A 20,964-nucleotide genomic window follows, 5' to 3' on the forward strand; every position below is an offset into this window, starting at 1 on the left:
TGTCTATTTCTCCTTGTATGAGTTTTGTTAGTTTGTATCTTACAAGGAATTTGGTCCATTTTATCTAAGTTATTAAATTTGTGGACATAGAGTTGTTCATAATGTTACTTTTAACGTGCCTGGGATCAGTGAGGACCTCTCTTTCATTTTGCTATTAGTAATTTTTATCTTCTTTTTCTTGGTTAGCCTGGCTAGAGGTTTATTGATTTTATTAATTGCGATAGGCCAAAAATGCCTCTTCTCAAAGATATCCACATTAAATCACTGGAACCTTTAAGTGTTACCTTATGTGGCAAGGAGATACAAGAAAGTTCCAAACACTTGGGAACTAAACAACACATTTCTAAATAATCAATAAGTCAAAGGAGAATTGTCAAGGGAAATTAGAATATATATATGTATGTATATATGTGTGTATATATATGTATACACACACATGTGGAAGTGAATGAAAATAAAACTGCAACATAGCAAAATTTCTGAGACACAGCTAAGGCAATGCTGAGAGGGAAACTTTTAGCACTAAATTCATACCTTAGGGAAATTTGAAATGTATCAAATTAACAATCTAAGGTCCTACCTCAAGAATATGGAAAAAGAACATTAAAATAAATACAAACCAAGCAGAAGGAGGAAATATTAAAAATAGGAACAGAAAGAAGCACATAAGAGCAGAGAGAAGACACATGATGATATCAGGAATGACAGGATATCACTATGGACTTTCCAGAAATAAAAACAATAAGAGATTACTATGAACAGCTCTCAGTTCAGTTCAGTTCAATCATTCAGTCGTGTCCGATTCTTTGCGACCCCATGAATCGCAGCACGCCAGGCCTCCCTGTCCATCACCATCTCCTGGAGTTCACTCAAACTCATGTCCGTTGAGTCGGTGACGCCATCCAGCCATCTCATCCTCTGTTGTCCCCTTCTCCTCCTGCACCCAATCCCTCCCAGCATCAGAGTCTTTTCCAATGAGTCAACTCTTCACATGAGGTGGCCAAAGTACTGGAGTCTCAGCTTTAGCATCATTCCTTCCAAAGAACACCCAGGGCTGATCTCCTTCAGGATGGACTGGTTAGATCTCCTTGCAGTCCAAGGGACTCTCAAGAGTCTTCTCCAACACCACAGTTCAAAAGCATCAATTCTTCAGTGCTCAGCTTTCTTCACAGTTCAACTCTCACATCCATACATGACCACTGGAAAAACCAGAGCCTTGACTAAATGGACCTTTGTTGGCAAAGTAATGTCTCTGCTTTTCAATATGCTGTCTAGGTTGGTCGTAACTTTTCTTCCAAGGAGTAAATGTCTTTTAATTTCATGGCTGCAATCACCATCTGCAGTGATTTTGGAGCCCCAAAAGATAAAGTCTGACACTGTTTCCCCATCTATTTCCCATGAAGTGATGGGACCAGATGCCATGATCTTCGTTTTCTGAATGTTGAGCTATAAGCCAAATTTTTCACTTTCCTCTTTCACTTTCATCAAGAGGCTCTTTAATTCCTCTTCACTTGCTGCCATAAAGGTGGTGTCATCTGCATATCTGAGGTTATTGATATTTCTCCCAGCAATTTGATTCCAGCTTGTGCTTCTTCCAGCATTTCTCATAATGTACTCTGCATAGAAGTTAAATAAACAGGGTGACAATATACAGCCTTGACGTACTCCTTTTCCTATTTGGAACCAGTCTGTTGTTCCACGCCCAGTTCTAACTGTTGCTTCCTGACCTGCATACAGATTTCTCAAGAGGCAGGTCAGGTGGTCTGGTATTCCCATCTCTTTCAGAATTTTCCACAGTTTATTGTGATCCACACAGTCAAAGGCTTTGGCATAGTCAATAAAGCAGAAATAGATGCTTTTCTGGAACTCTCTTGCTTTTTCCATGATCCAGCAGATGTTGGCAATTTGATCTCTGGTCCCTCTGCCTTTTCTAAAACCAGCTTGAACATCTGGAAGTTCACGGTTCACATATTGCTCAAACCTGGCTTGGAGAATTTTGAGCATTACTTTACTAATGTGTGAGATGAGGGCAATTGTGCGGCAGTTTACATACATAAAAATGGAAACTTAGAAGTGACAGACCATTTCCTCAGAAAAAACTATTATTCCGTTATTGATACATGCAACAACCTTGATGAATTCCTGGGGAACTATGCTGTGTGAAAAGAGAAAATCCCCAAACCTTTCTATTTGTATAACCCTCTTGAAATGACATTATACAAATGGTAAACGGATTAGTAGTTATTAGATTTAAGGAGAGGGTGGAGTGGTAAGGAAATAGGGAAAAAGAAGGAATCTTTGTGGTGAAATAACTGTTTTGTATCTTGTCTGTATCCATGTCAACATCTTGGTGGTGCTATTATGCTATAATTTTACAAAATGTTACTGTTGGGAGGAAGGTGGTTAAGGATACCAGGCATCTTCTGTATTATTTCTTGCAACTCCATATGAATGTGTAATTATCTCAAAACAAAAAAGTAACTTTTTAAATATTCCTCAAAAATGGAGTGGAATGGAGTCGGGATGAGGGAATGCAGTGGAGAATGAGGCTTCACACAAACATAAGGACAAAAGGAAGGGAAGTAAAACTGATATGACTCTTGTAGAACACTAGAGTCCACTTGTTCAAATGGAGCATTTAAGCAACAATGTTCAATAGATAATTTTTGCCAGCCTCTTACAGAAAAGCCACTGTGCTTGGCCATAGAAGGAAATAAAGAAGAGCAAAAGTATTAAAGTAGAAAAGATAAGACAAGCATAAAGTAGGTATGAAGGATAGTGGAAAGTGATGAAGTTGTGTCTCCTTGGCAGGATATGGGAGAGTGACTTCATGATGGTTGTGACTATTCATCTGGGTCTTAAAGTGTAGTGATCAGGCATTCATAGTAGAGGCAACAGTGTGAGCAGTAATCTATAGTGAAAAGTACGAGGGTGTTTTTAAAGAATAGTTTATGTTACCATTTGACTAGAATTAAAAATTTTTGATAGCATAGGTAGGATGAAGCCTGAAAAGAAAAGCAGAACAGAGTTCTGGAGCACCTTGAATTGTCAGACTAAACCTTGGGACATCAGCCTAGAATTCTACATCCAGGGAACTTACCCTCCAAAAGTGAAGGAGAAGTAAAGACTTTCTTAGACAGACAGAACCTGAGGGAGCTTGTCACCAAAACACCTGCCTTGCAGGAAATGTTAAAAGAAGTTATTCAGAGAAAAGATACTGACAGTGAGTTAGCAACTCAGATTAAATTAATTGATGAAATAAACCGGGAAGTAAAAAAGAGGCTCTGTTTTCTCAGAAAATGTAGTTAGGACAGCATAGCTCATACTTCTGCTTTCCATACTGGCTTTGTCTTTATTTATTTTTATTCAGTAAAACAAGCCAAACCTGCCTGTTGTTTTTTTTTTTTTAATGATTTAATAATGTTATCAGTGAGTGATAAGGTTAGGAAAACTAAGTTACTTCTCCCAATTCATGAAAAATCTGTAGCAACAAGTAAGTTTTTTTAATCATAGTATTTATAAAATATCTAAGTCTTATATGATATCTTATACAAAATAATTAGATATAAATTATTTCTTTAAAATTATATAATGTAAAAAATTATATAGTGTATAAATAGCTGGTTTCTTCCAGGTGTTGTGCTAGATATTTTCGTATAGATAGATTACCTCATTTTTTCTCATATAAACTTAATGAGGTTTTTCTCATTATTTTAGAGTTGAAGATAACAGTCAAAGGGGTACTGTATTTTTCAGACAGAGTGAACAGCAAGACTGAAATTTGAATCTCCTTCTTCAAAATCCAAATCCAGTCTCTCTTTGTTTACCAGATTTGACGTTCTTGACGTATTAGATCAGATAATTCTTTGTCATGGGGATCTGTCCTCTGCAATGTAGGATGTTTAGCAACATCTCTGGCCTCTACTCATTAAATGCTGGTAAAAATATTTTTAAAGGCTCACTTTCTATAGAGACATTCACTAAGAATTACATAGTTTCAAAACTGAAAGAGTTAATTTAATTTTTATGTTGCTTCATTATCTTCATAATAAATAGGGCTCGTTACCCTCCGGTGTTAATGCCCTGTAAGCCACACTCTTTCTGGGGGTGATTAACAGCTTTTCTGCTCTTGTTTTATCATTTATTCTTACTGCGACTTAAAATATTTTCCTATACAATGTCATTTCAGTGCCGTTAAATTGTAATGCTGCTGTATGGGAAAAGATGCATCTGAAAAGCAATGCATCTCAATCAACTTGGAACAGAGGTTAAATGTGATAAGACTCTGAAGAAAACTAACCAGTGTGACCCTCTTGTCAATTTAGGGAAGAACTTTCTGAAGAAAAGTGTTAGTGCAGGCTTTCCTGGTGACTCAGATGGTAAAGAATCTGCCTGCAATGCAGGAGACCCGGGTTCCATCCCTGGGTCTGGAAGATCCCCTGGAGAAGGGAATGGCTATCCAATCCAGTGCTCTTGCCTGGAGAATCCCACGGACAGAGGAGCCTGGCGGGATACAGTCCATGGGGCCGCGGAAAAACAGCACTAAAACAAAAACTTACTTCAGTGGTTATAGATTTATACACACTAGGAATATATCCACTCTGCTGCTGCTGCTGCTGCTAAGTCGCTTCAGTCGTGTCCAACTCTGTGCGACCCCATAGACGGCAGCCCACTAGGCTCCTCTGTGCCTGGGATTCTCCAGGCAAGAACACTGGAGTGGGTTGCCATTTCCTTCTCCAACTCTACTTCACCTTTATTCCTCTAAGAAAATTTCCCTAAATTATAAACATTCTGATTTATTGAAGTTTATGAATATATTCTTCCTGTAAAGTTTCCCTATGTACGTTAATATGTTGGAATTAGAAAGTAAATCACATGATACTGAAAAAAACTGCAAAGTATTGTAAGTTCTAAGAAGGAAAAGAGGTTATATGAGGGAACATATAAATTTAAATGAAGAGACATAAAAGTTTTATCTGAGAAACCAGTACTTATGCTGAGCCCTAGGACCTTAGTCACGCAGAAGCGTGGAGAGAAAGGCATTCCAAACAAATGCTTCAAGCAGGAAAAGCTTGCTGCACCTGAGAAATGGAATGTCTGCTAGAAGGTGGTACGTAGAGAGACCAGGTGACAGAAGGCTTTGTAGCCCATGGCAAGTAGGGGAGGATTCCAGCCCACATAAAAGGCTGTAATGGGTGTAAAAGCCAGATCCTGGCTCTGCTAGGGGTGAGATTAATTAAATTACTTATGTCTTTGCTTCAGTTTTTTTATTAGTAAAAAAGTAATATTTAATAGGACTTTCCAAGTTGTTGTGAGGTTTAGTTAAAATATGTAGTTCATTATTATCATCAGAGATTTATTCTGAATTCAGCAAGGAACTATTATAGGGTTTTGAGTGACATTATCTAATTCATCTTTTTATGAGATCACTCCAGCTACTACTTCAGTCTGAGAAACCCTTGATGGGGATTTAAAGGTTTCCAAAACACGCTGAATGATGAGTAGCTTTTTGAGCTTGAGAATAAAGGGTCCCAGTCACAGGTCCATCTGAGAGAAAAATTAAAATCTGCTAGTATAAACTTACTCCCCAAAAGGAAAAAATTAAATGATAGAAGACTAATAAATGATGAATGATTAGGGAATTAAATTGGGATAACATTGACTTTAATAATGGTATAATTTTTAAAACTGAGTCATTGATTCTTAATAGTTAATTGTTTATAATATACTAGAGAGTGTTTTAGGTATCATAAAGAAATGCAGAATTCCCAAAATAACCTGACTGACTTTAAGTTTTAAATGAGGAACATATATGTAAGATTAAAATACAAAGGAACTGGATAGGCTAAGATTTTTTTAAATAGGACACAAGAAAACACTGCCATAAGTGGAATAATAATAAACTGGATTTCATTAGCATGAAGAACTTGTATTCATCAAAAGACAACATTAAGAGAATGAAATATCACTGTACCCCTATTAAAATGGCCAGTTTAAAGGACTGGCAGTCCCACTCTAAGGTTGCACATAGAGCAACTGGAACTCCCTTGTGATGGGAGCATACACTGGCGTGACCACTTTGGGAAACTTTGCAGTGTCTGCTAAATCTGGACATACATATACCCTAAGGAGAAATTCTGTTCCAGGTATGAGTGCTTATGTCACTTATATCTCAGTAAACCTGGAAACAAAAACCAAAACAAAGAAGAAGCAAGTACGTAGGTCCATCAAAAGACACGTACAAGAACTTATTCACGGCAGCAACAGTGGGGTGGTGAAATAAGTTGCTGTGTATTTATGTAACAGAAAACTTAATAGAATTTTTTAAAAAAGCGAACTACATGCAACAACAGGATGAATCTCATAAACTTTATGTTAGCTAAAGTAAGTCAGACGAAAAGTTCAAAAACAGGCAATATTAATCTTGATAGAGGTTGAATTAGTGATTACCTTTGGGAAGGGGATCAACGGTAAGGACTGGAGTCCTCTGTATTTGTTCTGTGTTTTGTTCTTTACATTTTGTCAAAGCTGAATGTTTTAGATTTGTGCACAGTATATAATTTAAAATGTAATTGACATTTAAAAGTAAAGAACATAGACCTTTTAGCGGTTTTGTTTTGTTTTGTTTTTAGTTCCTTTCTTGGATCTTTCAAGTAAACAAAAAGAGTGGATTGAAAGAAATTGGAAGTTGGAAGAATGTAGAAAGTATGAGAGGACAGAGAAAGAATAGGAAAATGAGCAAGAGACAGAAGTCTTTAAGTACATGGATTGGTAGAAAGAAGAATGAAATAAGAGTTAGATACATAAATAAGGAGGTGAAAAAGCACAAAGGAAGACACCTTCCTTGCACTCCGCCAATCTGGCACCATGCACCATTTCTATTCATACACAGTAATCGATCATTAGACCGCAGTGTAGCAGCATTCTGTCTTCCAGATTAAGCTGAATTCTGGAATGATTTCTTTTGGTGTGCTAACTGTCCCTGCCTCAGGTCCATCTTATTTCCTTGTGACACCTTCTCCAAAGTGAGCACGTTGGAGAGGTGTATAGGTTGCGAAATCAAGAAGAAGAAATTTATAATTACTTTAGTTTGAAAAGTTTTAGATAAAGTACTAGGCTAGATATTCAGCCAGAGTTAAAGTTCCCTGACAAGCTTTCTGCAGCTTTAAGGATTAGATTACTTTCTTTCAACATTATCAATCTGTATTATATAGTTGGGTTGTTTTACTTCGAGTCTCCCATCGACATTTCTTTTGTATGCATATACTGAAATGATTTTATTTAATAAAAAAAGAACATCTCCTGTGTGGATTTTAAATTTCCCCTTATTAAATATTTATATTTTCAAAATGTCTTTATTTAATTGAGTGAGGTGCTTGGTGCCATTTCAAAATAACCTCAGGTGGTAGATGTAATGACATATCAAAGATTTGACCTTTAGCATTTTAGGATTCTATTTGTCTGCGTTTTCTTCTGCATTCATTTGGTCTTAATTTATATGCTGTTTCTCTGTATGACTTAATGAGTGGGTGTATTTGGAGTAAGATTCATTAACAAAAAGAAAATATATCTGAATACATATTATTTCTGTGCGGTCTGACTGGTAATCTTAACCTCATTCATATCTCAACTGTGACAAGTAGAAAATGCTGTGTATAAGGCTGATCAGTATTTGTACAAACCTCATTCATTCTCATTAAGTGTTCAGCTGAATTAGACCCTGGATCTACTAAACTGATGCCCATTCTCTTACTTCTCACTTCTTTGCAGTCAGCTTATTACATTCTTTTATTTACCTAGAGATACTTTATTTTCCAATTCTTTGCTATTCCTTTTAAAGAAAATTGAATGTAATATTTACACTGATATAATTAAATTAACATCTTACAGCATCTTTTTGTATGCTTTGGTAGCAAAGATAATCATTTGTCTGGGTAGCTTTCAGCTTAGAAGCAGAGAAATGGATAATTATCAAGTATAATATTATGATATAAAAATTACTTTATCCATTTAAGTATGCCTTTATTGATTTTTAGAAATGGATCTTTCTAACTGGAGCTTTTTGTTTAATAGATTATTGGTCTGTAAGCCTACATATTTATGTTTAAATTTTTTTATTTTTATATTTTCTCAGTTTACACAAATCTTTATCCCAAGAAGAAAATCTGAAGGATCAGTTTAATCTTACACTTAGTACCTATGAAGAAGCTTTAAAAAATAGAGAGAACATTGTTTCCATCACTCAACAACAAAATGAGGAACTGGCTACCCAACTGCAGCAAGCTCTGACAGATCGAGCAAACATGGAATTAGAGCTTCAGCATGCTGTAGAGGCCTCCCGAACGGCCAATGATAAAGTTCAGAAGTAAGTAAAATGATCTTGTATTATTTCAAAAGTGCGAAACAAAATGAGGCAAAAGCACTTTGTTTTGGCAACTAAGTAATATGTATTCATGCTATTAATAGTTTCAGACAGAAGTGGATTGAGCCAAATGCACGTGTTTAGACTACGTGTTGTATTTAAATTTGGGGTCAAAAAGTCATTTACTTGGGAATCGTGGTTACTGTTTAGGGCAACACAACTTTTATTTTTGTTTGTGTTTAACTTTTTTTAACTTAGTAATTGATCTTTGTGAGTTCATGGAGGCCATACGATAAAAATCATTTCATAGGTACTGCATAAAGTTACTAGCAAAGGGAAGAGATGGGCAAGTTACTAATTTTATTCATTTAGCATCAAAGTAATCCTGCCTGAGCTGAAATTTTCTATGATCTTGCAGTTTGAGACCTCTAGGTACATAGAATCCAGTACAGCGAAATTCGTTTTCTTGTGTTGTTCCTCTGAAGAATTCAACACAGCTTTCATAGTGCATGATATTTATTTTAAATAATCTTTGCATTTTTATTCAGATTTAAATAAAGCTGCATAATCAGTCTTTAATGATAGCTAGCAAAATGATAACAAATAACTTACCATATAATGAAATCGCTTGTTAATTGATGAGACTTGAACACTGTAGCAGAATTTTCTTAGGCAGCTTTAAAGTAATAGAACTTTGTTATTTTAACAGAGCCTTTTTTTTATGTATTGCGAACAGCATTGCATCATTTACACACCTAATCGCATTCAATTCTAAGACACTAAATTCTAAGACAAAGAGTTCTAAAACATACCTTTTTCCTTAGCAGTTTTTTTCATTTTTACAGTATGAAGTGTAAGTGCTAACTTCAAGATTTCTTACTTCTCACTACTTCTTATTTGAAAATAGGTCTCAAACATTTCCCTCACACTCCTGAAATTATATCTTATATCTTGATTCATAGCCCAAGGTCAAGTACATATGCAGTCAAGACTTTTTAAAAACAGATTAGGAATTTTGCATATTAATCTTTAAAGCAATGTCTTCTACCTTGAAACTTATGATTTATAATATTATATTTTTATAGGTTTAAAGATTAAGTTTATATTTGACCAGCAACTGTCTATAATTATTCACAATGAAATATTAATGTTCTAAGAACACCAAGATAGATATTTAGGTCTATCTCATTTCATTGTCAATTACAAATCAGTAACTTTTGACAGTCAAGATCTATTTTGGATCAACTTGCTTAAAAGCTACAAATACTTTAAATTTCAAAGTTTTCTTTACATGCAATCCTTCAATTTCTTTACATAACTAAAATTCCCTAAAATTGTGTTTCCCAAAGAGCATTAGATTTCTAAAATATTTGGAAATGTTGTCAGCTTTCATTTTTAAATCTCATCAGCTATCTTATTATTTTGTAAAGAGGTGGATGAAACTAGAGCCGATTATACAGAGTGAAGTAAGCCAGAAAGAAAAACACCAATACAGTATAGTAACGCATATATATGGAATTTAGAAAGATGGTAACGATAACCCTGTATGTGAGACAGCAAAAGAGACACAGATGTACAGAACAGTCTTTTGGACTCTGTGGGAGAGGGGGGGTGGGGATGATTTGGGAGAATGGCACCGAAACATGTATAATATCATATAAGAAACGAATCGCCAGTCCAGGTTTGATGCAGGATACAGGAAGCTTGGGGCTGGTGCACTGGAATGACCCAGAGGGATGGTATGGGGAGGGAGGTGGGAAGGGGGTTCAGGATGGGGAACATGTGTACACCCGTGGCGGATTCATGTTGATGTATGGCAAAACCAAAACCAATACAATATTGTAAAGTAATTAGCCTCTAATTAAAATAAATGAATTTAAATTTAAAAAAATACAGTAAAAAAAAAAAAAGAAATAACTTTGTACCCCAAGAAGTAGAAATAACATTTTCTCTTATAATGCTTAACCTTTTGAAAAACTAGTGATATTGCCCTTATTTTTCACATTTAACAACAGACAAATCAAGACTTGGAAATGGCACCAATCGTGGACAGGGTTTAAGTGCAATAATTATGTCAGTTACCAGAGTTAAATGTTAAATTTTAATTTAAATGTTAAATCTTTTATTCTGATTTCTAGCAATCAGACCTAGAGGAAGTATTATCAGGCTTTCCTTTTCATATTATATACACTGTCTTTCATCTCTAGTTGCCCTCAAGTGTGCAGTGCATCTTCATCACATTATGGTGGGCATCAGCCTATTTTATTGGATATAAGATGATAACTTTCCAGGAAGCCAATTTGTAAGATGTTATTAGATGGTATTAGTATCCTCTATATAATCTGAATTACTGTTACTAGCAATTATTTTTGAAGGTCCTTTGTAAATATATCAGTATTCGAGGCAATAATCAAAATTTAAACTAAAAATGTTCACATTTTCCCTTTCCCTTCATAACTAAATTTCTTAAATAGCTGATCTGTATTCACTCTAATTTTTCAATTCCCATTAGCTCGTCTACTACTCAATACACTATGGTTAGCTCTTATACCAAAATTGTTCTTCTTAAGATCACCAGTAATTTCCGAAATATTAAATTCACCAGCTCATTCCTAACTATTATAAAACTAGTATATGATCATGGTAAAATAAGTAAAAATGCTCATACGTCTTCAACATGTTAATTTAAAATCTCAGGCTCTGGATTCAGAATGTATAGGTATGTGAACTAGGACATTTTATTTTAAAACATTATGCTGATGTGGACAATAAAATGTGGATAGTAATAGTCCTACCTCATAATGTTGTAAGAATTAGATGAGGTAATACATGTGATGCTTTTAAAACAATGTGTATTGCATAGTCCCTCCTCTTGTCATTTCACTCACACTGCGCTGTCTCACTCTTCAGAAGGGCACTACCTTTTCAGGGCTAAATGCCTTTATATATGTTGGCCTCTCTCCTTGGAGCCTTTGGCCCTTTTCCTTCATGAGAACTGTATTCGTCCTATGAGACTCGCTGCAGTGTAGAAGATAGTCAAGATTTGTAGTCAAATCAGACAGACCTGTGTTTGAGTCCCTGCTTTTCTACTTATTTCCTGTCAGATTTGGGGCAGATTACTTAACCCCTGAAGCAAAATTTTTTCAGTGAAAAAATTTGGACAGTTACACTGACTTCACAGGGAGAGTTTATGTGAAGAATAAACTGGATAGTATGTAAAATTGCCTAGTTTGTAATCAGTTACTGTAGCATTCTGCAAATTATATCATTAGTATCACCACATTTATCAAACCCATCAACTGCCTTTTCTCTACCAAGTCTTCTCCAACATCCTAGAAAGTTAAATTACAGTCTTCTGTGTCATAGATATTTTTGGTGAAAAATTACTCCTCTGAAAATAAAGCCCTCCCATTCTGTATTTCCTGTCTCCATCATAGTCCTCAAAAGTTTCAGCCCTTTCCTTCTTCCATCACTCTTTCTTGTCATTCACGTTCACGTTGCCATCAGTCTCTGTTGTCTACTGCCTAAGTGTCTTCTGATTCCCACCACTCTTCCCTTGTTAATGTCATTAATTCAGGCCCTCATCATCCCTCATGGCTGTTGAAATAATTATTCCTCTAGACTATTGAAATAATCTTAGAACTAGTTTACCTGCCTGTAGCTCTCTCAAAATTTGTCTTCCTTACCGCCACCAGAGTTAATTTTTCTAAAACACAAATCAGGTTATATTATTTCCCTATTTTAAATCTTTCAGGGACTCTTCAACCCCTGCAAGTTAAAGTTTAAACAACTTAGCATGTTATACTGCTGCTGCTGCTAAGTCGCTCCAGTCATGTCTGACTCTGTGCGACCCCATAGACGGCAGCCCACCAGGCTCCCCCGTCCCTGGGATTCTCCAGGCAAGAACACTGGAGTGGGTTGCCATTTCCTTCTCCAATGCATGAAAGTGAAAAGTGAAAATGAAGTCACTCAGTCGTGTCCGACTCTAGCGACCCCATGGACTGCAGCCTACCAGGCTCCTCCATCCATGGGATTTTCCAGGCAAGAGTACTGGAGTGGGGTGCCAGAGGCCTATCACTGGGCTTCTCCCATTGTTTTAGTATCATCTTCCCCCATGATGCCCTACCACAGTATCTCTGCTCATGCCATTTCATCTTCTTAGAAAATATTCCTCCCTTTTAGTGCCTTGCCAGATTTTTGTTATTCCTTAAATTCTGATCTAGATGTTACCCCTATGATGCTTCTTTATATTTCCATTCTTTAATGCTTTCGTAATACTCAGTCCATACCCTTATTAGAAGTCTTAATCAGCTAGGTGTTAAAATTGCTTTGTATATCTGTATCCTATCTACTCTGATCGCTGCAAAATTAGTCATCATGGAGCTTTTCCAAGCCATAGATGGTGTTCTGTTCATCTTTTTATCCCCATTGCCTCCAAATACTTGGCACAGATGCCAGCTGTTAAGTGGATACTCTATAAATGCTTATGAACATATAGACTACTGCTGCTGCTGCTAAGTCACTTCAGTCGTGTCTGACTCTGTGCAACCCCATAGACAGCAGCCCACCAGGCTCCCCTGTCCCTGGGATTCTCCAGGCAAGAACACTGGAGTGGGTTGCCATTTCCTTCTCCAATGCATGAAAGTGAAAAGTGAAAGTGAAGTCGCTCAGTTGCGTCCGACTTGTAGCGACCCCATGGACTGCAGCCTACCAGGCTCCTCCATCCATGGGATTTTCTAGGCAAGAGTACTGGAGTGGCTTGCTAGACCAGAACAATTTCATAGTTTGATATAATGACAGAAAAGGGTTTCCCTGGTAGCATAGTAGTAAAGAATCCACCTGCCAATGCAGGAAACACAGAGACAGGGATTTATTTGATCCCTGGATCAGGAAGATCTCCTAGAGGGGGAAACGGAAACCACTCCAGTATTCTTATCTGGAGAATCCCATGGACAGAGGCACCTGGCAGGCTACAGTCCATGGGTCACAGAAGAGTCAGACACAACTGAGTGATTGAGCACACACACTTGCTAGTGATCAGCTTGTTCTAACCACAAACTTCCATCAAGTTTAATTACATTTAAAAGACCTGAAATCTTCAGTAAATAGGACAGAGAGACCACTATTTCTAATAATTGTATTTTAAATTTATATTTTATTTGTTTGAGTAAATATTTTTCTTAAGTTTTTTAACCTGAGTATATTTGGAAAGGAAAGTTGTACAGAATTACTATCCATAAAGTAGCCAATATTTATAGGCAGATAGTCACTAATAGGGTAAAATGTGATGAATGCCAGACTTCACAAACCAAAAATAACTTCTTGGCCCAGGTATCTGGGTGATACCTAAAATTTCACCAATGGAAATCCATTCCTTTGCCTTCAACATTACTCTCCTTAGGTAGGTCTCTTTTAAATGTATGTGTTCGTGGAAGAAGAGCACATAGTGATTTGCGTTTTAGGGGTTTGTTTTTTTTTTTTTTTTTTGCCAATCCTGGATGCAGAGATTTACATGGAGGCTAAAAAACAGGTTAAGAACATGAGATCTCTGTTATAAAAAACTTCTCTTAATAGTTTTGCCTAGACCATCCATAGTCCTCATTTATTAAAAAGAAAACTGATGCACTAGTCCACTAAATGATGTTTTTATCACAAGAGATTATAAAATCTGATTCTTTGTGCTGTATTTTTCCACCTGTCTTTCCATCTACAGATACACTTCTTCTGGCCTAGAGCAAAAGTTCCCAAAGGGATTTTTAAATATATTTTACTGTAATTAACGTATTTAAGCTACACAGTTACCTAAAAGTATTTACAGCCAGACTGCTGTGGTTAGAAAACCTCTCAAAGATCTAGGTTTTAAATGAAATAACTTTCATCACATACCATCTTTACTGTGGGCCAAATTTACACTGATGTTTATTTCCTCATAAACTATAACTATATAATGAATAGGTTGGACTAAAATTGTAAACTTTTAATATATCTTCAAGAAGAAAAATGTATCAACTATTTAGAATTTTCTTTCTGTACTTTAAAAAAATCAGTTACTTAACATTTGCAGGCATTCTAATTTTTAATTGCATAATTAAAATTTCAAAAATCAGCATAAAACATTTCCTTCTGAAATATAGGGCATCCTGTGGCTTTTGAATGCTATTTAAAAAAAAAAAGAAAAGAGCATGTAAAGCTAATAAAAGTCTTTCCTGCCGTTGGCCAAATACTGATTTCTATGAAGAAGTTGAAGTTACAAAGAAGTTGTGAATTCTCAGCCTGGTTTCCCTGCTGATGAGTGAGAGCAGTCTGTAGTTCACTTTGAGGTATCAGGGGAGTCGCCATAGTGTCACACAACGGTTCTTAGCAGAGAGCAAACATACTTTCCACAAACTTAGCTGCTTAATCTGTTTGCAGGTTGAATTATAAAACAGGGTAGATGACTCTGGGCGCTGGGAAGGGGAACAGAGCATTTCCAGTTTCTTGGCTTTTTTTTTTTTTTTAAAGCGTACTATTATTTAAAAAAAAAAAAACCTACAATTTTCATCAAAAGACCACTAAACTTTATAGTTTTGTTGCTAGTTCCAGAATCTGATATTAACTATAATGATAAGTGATTCTGCTCAAATAGTTTTACGAAGTTTAATGTGAAAAGCGTCAATGAATTTTTTTACATAGTTGCATTAATATTGTGTTTTCATTAAAATTATTCTACTTCTTGCCAACTTTATCTTGCTGTTTTCCCTGTAAATTCTTGGTTGGACTACAAGTTGCAAAGCAATACTAGATGTACTGTGAATGCTTTGTAAATATGATACTTGTTAATTGAATCAAGGAGTACATTTCTTAAATTCTCAACTCAGCATAAGGTTTAAATCCATATTTAATAAAATGTTGAAAGTTTACTTGGATTTATTAGTATTATTAATAAATGAGGATTTGAAACTTTTCTGGAAATTTCTTCACAATCGTTTTTATATTTGAGATTTTAAAAGCTCTGTGAAATATGATATGTACCTCAGCAAATAATAAGTCAAATAGTTAATTTATTTGTGATAGTTTAGGTACAACTGAACACCCCCATCAGCTTTGGACAACACCTTCTAAATCTAGAAGTAATTAGATATAGTTTTTTTATGTCCTTTATATATGGAAAATGGACTCAGATGCTTCCTAAACAGTCATCACAAAATATACATGATCTAACATGCTTAATTTTTATTCTTGAACACATGATATGCTTTTTAAGAATTTAATGTTCTGGGTTTTTTAATCATAACACATGTTTTTAAATTAAATACCTATTTAACTTATGAAATACATCTTGTACTCTATCAAACAAGTATGTATTTTATAAAAACTTTAATTCCATTATATATTTGTATAGTGATCCCCTCTCTTACACACTGAGTACATAAAGTAGCTTTCCTTAGAGCTACTTTTATTATATACAGAAATACCTACCATGTTTGATAGGTGATATGATTATATTCATTTCTTTATAAAACTAGAGAATTGAGGCTTATACCTTGATCTTCAAGGAACGTCTCACTTTGACATGAAAAAGAAACATAGTTTTAATTGTCTAGCTCATTTCTTTCTACCAGGGAAGGATTAATCTGTGATTATTAAAATTGAGAAATTCCAATGAAGTGGAAAGTAAAAGATCCAGGGTAAAGAAGAAGAGGGGTTCTCTAAACCTAAGTATCTGCCCTGTCCCTGTTAAGTTCCCTTTTATAGTTAATTTTATGGAATGAATCATAAACAGCCTGAAAGTAGGGCCTAAAAAGTTAAATCACAACATGACTTCTTACATTTAATTGGCTTCTTCATTTCGGAGTCTGTCTTCACTAGGTGATCTAGAGTTGGACTAGTATTCATCTCAGCCTACTAAGATAGATAAAACACATTTCAGATGATCATGTGAGGAATGAGAGAAAAAGAATAGAAGTGTTGAATAAGAGACTCATATAGTTTCTTTTTAAGACTAAAATGCAGGAATTTTTATTGTTTTTTATTAATCCCAGTGTTACAGTAATTGAAATAAAAAATACGAGTTCCTATTATTTTAGGGAAATTATTTATTAGTGTTCAGTCACTAAGTCATGTCTGACTCTTTACGACCCCATGCACTGCAGTACACCAGGCTCCTCTGTTTTCCACTATCTCCCAGAGTTTGCTCAAATTCATGTCCATTGAGTCAGTGATGCATCTAACCATCTCATCCTCTTCTGCCCGCTTCTTTTGCCTTCAGGGTCTTTTCTTCAGGTCTTTTCTTCAGTATCAGGCTCTTTTCCAGTCAGTTGGCTCTGCATCAGATAGCCAAAGTATTGGAGCTTCAACTCCAGCATCAGTCCTTCCCATGAATATTCAGGGTTGATTTCCTTTAGGATTGACTGGTTAAATCTCCTTGCTGTCCAAGGGCCTCCCAAAAGTCTCCTCAAGCTCCATAATTTGAAAGCATCAATTCTTTGATGCTCAGCCTTCTTTATGGTCCAACTCTCATGTCTGTACATGACTACTGGAAAAACCATGGCTTTGACTATATGGACCTTTATTAGGGAAATTATAGGACACACTTAATGATGATCAAGTACACTTTAACTGAAACTTGACAAGCTGAAAAAAGTACGAGAGTTCTTACACTGCAGAGATGTCCTATTGTGATTTTCATGCATATACATGAAATGTAAATTCCTTAGAGTGGTCTTATGCTCTAATCAGTACCATTTTCCTAGGTTTCTATTCTTAGCTCCAGTTAAAAGCCTTCTTAATTGTTTAACCCTTGACCCCAGGGTACTTCATAAAGATAGGAGAACTCATCTATCTTACCTGAAAATAGTTTTAGAATTGATAAAAATAAGATATATAAAGTGATTTGAACTTCCTAGGAAAGGTACTTAATATCACCAACCACTAAATATTTTACATACTTCTTTTGTACTCAAGGAAAAAAAGGAAGCTATTGTAGAAATTCGATTTTTTAAAGTTTTCATCGTCCTGCCTGTATGTTGCTCAACCTGATTATACTTGAAAACTCATTCAGAAATTCCTCTTTTGCTTTCTCTACTCTTAAAAGCACAGATGATTGGATATAATGTATCTATCTATTGATACAGAGAATGTTTACATGCTTGCATAAATCAGGGTCTGTTTTTTTTTAATAAATTGTCAGTGTATTCATCTAAAGTCTGCTGTATACTGCTTTACTAGATATAGGATTTATTCCCAGAATATAATTGAAAAATTCTAAATTGAACCCAAGAACAACTAGAAATACAAATTTTACTTGGATTGTAAGATTCCATGTTTGATTCTTTCTTCCCATTATTTCGTGTTTGTCTATATCCCCCACTAAAGGATTTTTCCCAAGTGCACATTTGGCCCTCTATAAATCAAAGAATATTGTTTCTTTCACGGTAACTCTGTCTGATAGTGAAATCATAAACACAGTCCTCGCATAAACTTCATTCTTCATCATTTACATTTACAGAGAAAAGAATGCATTCTGTAGCAATATAGTGTATAATAGCAGCTAAAATCCTCCTCCTTTCTTTCTTATATTGTTTTATTAATATATTCCTGAGCAACTCAACAAATATCATTTTTTTCTTCAGTTCTTAACCTAAGTATAAAGAAAAGAATAATTTTGCTACTATAGATTACTTCATTAGGTGTTCCTATGGAAAGACTAACCAGAAGTAAAATTTTTATATAGTAAATAGTATTTTGGAACCTATTACTGAACTTAACTATTTTAATTTTTTTAATTACTTTGACATGTATAGCATTCAAACTAATAGTTCTTGGAACAGCATCATCATTCAACTTTTTCCTTCACATACAATAGTATCCAAAAGCATAGTGAAAGTGTGTCTTCTTTCTTTTTGTGTTACACCATTTGACAAGCTACATAATGGTAAAAATAACATAAACACGCTCAAAATCTTGAAATGTCACCTTCTTTAGTTTACTAATCTGCTTTCTGAGCTATGTGTATTTCACATCAGTGTCCCAAGAAGTTCTCTACTACTGACTGGAGGGCCTAATCTTTCCCAGAATGATGGGAGTAGCACAGTTCAAGAACAAGAATGAATCTCTGTATAATCACACCACAATGTGAGGTGACCCTAAGACTGAGAACTGACCAGATACACATATGGGTTTTAAGAAGACTTTCTGATGCTCTTTTTGACACAGCTGTGAGAAGAATGTGGCTAAGGCCCAGTAGTCATTCTTGAGTAGAGCTGGCAAAGGAAACCATGAGGAGAAGAGAATTTAACACATGGGTGTAAGAGAGTACGGCTTCATTGATGTGATCTGAGGGGAATGCCTAATGACTGGAAGAATCAAACTTGGCAATGAAAACACAAAGCTCTTTTCATCAATTCAAACACAGACTCTAAAGCTGCAGATGGTCACCTCCAGCCTTGTCTATTCAGTGTGAGGTTTTATAAAATGGCACTTTGGTGAATACTAATAGATCAAAACAAAGATTTAATAACGTAAAGATGTGGTGTTCATTTTTAAATGAATATACAGGTCAGCGTCTCAGAAAAGGATAAAAAGAATACCTTTTATATGTGGGTCTAAAGTCTTTTTGTTATTTTTCAACTTCAAAAATAAATGACATTTATCTTCAAAACTAAATGACAAATGTACAGATTGTGTTTTATGGAAAACAGTTTACATTATGAAACAGACCAAAATCAGAGTTTATATTTACACATTGATTTCACTACTTTCGTTTGAGGACTCTCAATTTATAACATTTGTTAATGTCATCCTTTAATATTTTCTTGAAACTCACTTGATAGGGCAAATCTGTGTTGCCATTCTCAAGGATTAATCAGTCTAATTAATTTAGGCCAAAATATTTTACAACTGGAATAGAACTTTTTTATTGCCTTTTTAGAAAATGCAAAGAAACATTGTTTAGTACAAAGGAGGCTTTGAACTTTAATGCATTCTTGAAAGGTACTTTGCATTTGATTTTGTAAGATTTTAGAAGTTCATAATTGTATATTTAGTCAAGAGGTAATTCACTATACTCATCTGTTACTAATGCTTACATAACTGAATCTTACTTTAAATTAAAATATGGTGTATTTTTCCAGAACGAATTTTATTACTAGACTTGTTCAGCACTTTACAGTTTATAAAAGTCTTGAGCTAAACCCAAACAAGTAAGCTTTATTTTCTAAAATATGCTTAAAAGATGAACATGACTAATTAATAGCCTTCATATTTCTATTTTATGTGAAGTAAATATAATGAATAAGTCTGTGTTCCTAATACTTTTATCTAATAAGTGACACTAGCATGTAATAAAATTCACCCATTCCAGTCCATTTCAGTTCGCTGACTCCTAGAATGTCGACATTCACTCTTGCCATCTCTTGTTTGACCACTTCTAATTTGCCCTGATTCATGGACCTGACATTCCAGGTTCCTATGCAATATTGCTCTTCACAGCATCGGACCTTGCTTCTATCACCAGTCACATCCACAGCTGGTTATTCTTTTTGCTTTGGCTCTATCCCTTCATTCTTTCTGGAGTTATTTCTCCACTGATCTCCAGTAGCATATTGGGCACCTACTGACCTGGGGAGTTTCTCTTTCAGTATCCTATCATTTTGTCTTTTCATACTGTTCATGGGGTTCTCAAGGCAAGAATACTGAAGTGGTTTGCCATTCCCTTCTCCAGTGGACCACGTCCTGTCAGATCTCTCCACCATGACCCACCCATCTTGGGTTGCCCCACGGGCATGGCTTAGTTTCATTGAGTTAGACAAGGCTGTGGTCCTAGTGTGATTAGATTGACTAGTTTCCTGTGAGTATGGTTTCAGTGTGTTTCCCTCTGATGCCCTCTTGCAACACCTACCGTCTTACTTGGGTTTCTCTTACAGTGGAAGTGAGAAATAGATTTCAGGGCCTAGATCTGATAGATAGAGTGCCTGATGAACTATGGACGGAGGTTTGTGACATTGTACAGGAGATAGGGATCAAGACCATCCCCATGGAAAAGAAATGCAAAAAAGCAAAATGGCTGTCTGAGGAGGCCTTACAAATAGCTGTGAAAAGAAGAGAAGCGAAAAGCAAAGGAGAAAAGGAAAGATATAAGCATCTGAATGCAGAGTTCCAAGAAGAGATAAGAAAGCCTTCTTCAGCGATCAATGCAAAGAAATAGAGGAAAACAACAGAATGGGAAAGACGAGAGATCTCTTCAAGAAAATCAGAGATACCAAAGGAACATTTCATGCAAAGATGGGCTTGATAAAGGACAGAAATGGTATGCACCTAACAGAAGCAGAAGATATTAAGAAGAGATGGCAAGAATACACAGAAGAACTGTACAAAAAAGATCTTCATGACCCAGATAATCACGATGGTGTGATCACTGACCTAGAGCCAGACATCCTGGAATGTGAAGTCAAGAAGGTCTTAGAAAGCATCACTACGAACAAAGCTAGTGGAGGTGATAGAATTCCAGTTGAGCTATTCCAAATCCTGGAAGATGATGCTGTGAAAGTGCTGCACTCAATATGCCAGCCAATTTGGAAAACTCAGCAGTGGCCACAGGACTGGAAAAGGTCAGTTTTCATTCC

The 20,964-nt window shown here is 35.6% G+C and overlaps 1 protein-coding gene across 3 annotated transcripts in view; it reads left to right on the forward strand.

The window, feature by feature from the left end:
• MIPOL1 (mirror-image polydactyly 1) overlaps positions 1-20,964 on the forward strand; it is a 333,558-nt gene that overhangs the window by 272,055 nt on the left and 40,539 nt on the right. For all 3 annotated transcript variants that reach the window (XM_010835319.1, XM_010835320.1, XM_010835321.1), the window contains one exon: positions 8,135-8,365. In XM_010835319.1, coding sequence (XP_010833621.1) covers positions 8,135-8,365 — 231 coding nt within the window. The remainder of the gene's footprint in view (positions 1-8,134; positions 8,366-20,964) is intronic.

Source organism: Bison bison, unplaced genomic scaffold (genome assembly GCF_000754665.1).
Source record: "Bison bison bison isolate TAMUID 2011002044 unplaced genomic scaffold, Bison_UMD1.0 scf7180017864041, whole genome shotgun sequence".
Classification (NCBI taxonomy): Eukaryota; Metazoa; Chordata; class Mammalia; order Artiodactyla; family Bovidae; genus Bison; species Bison bison.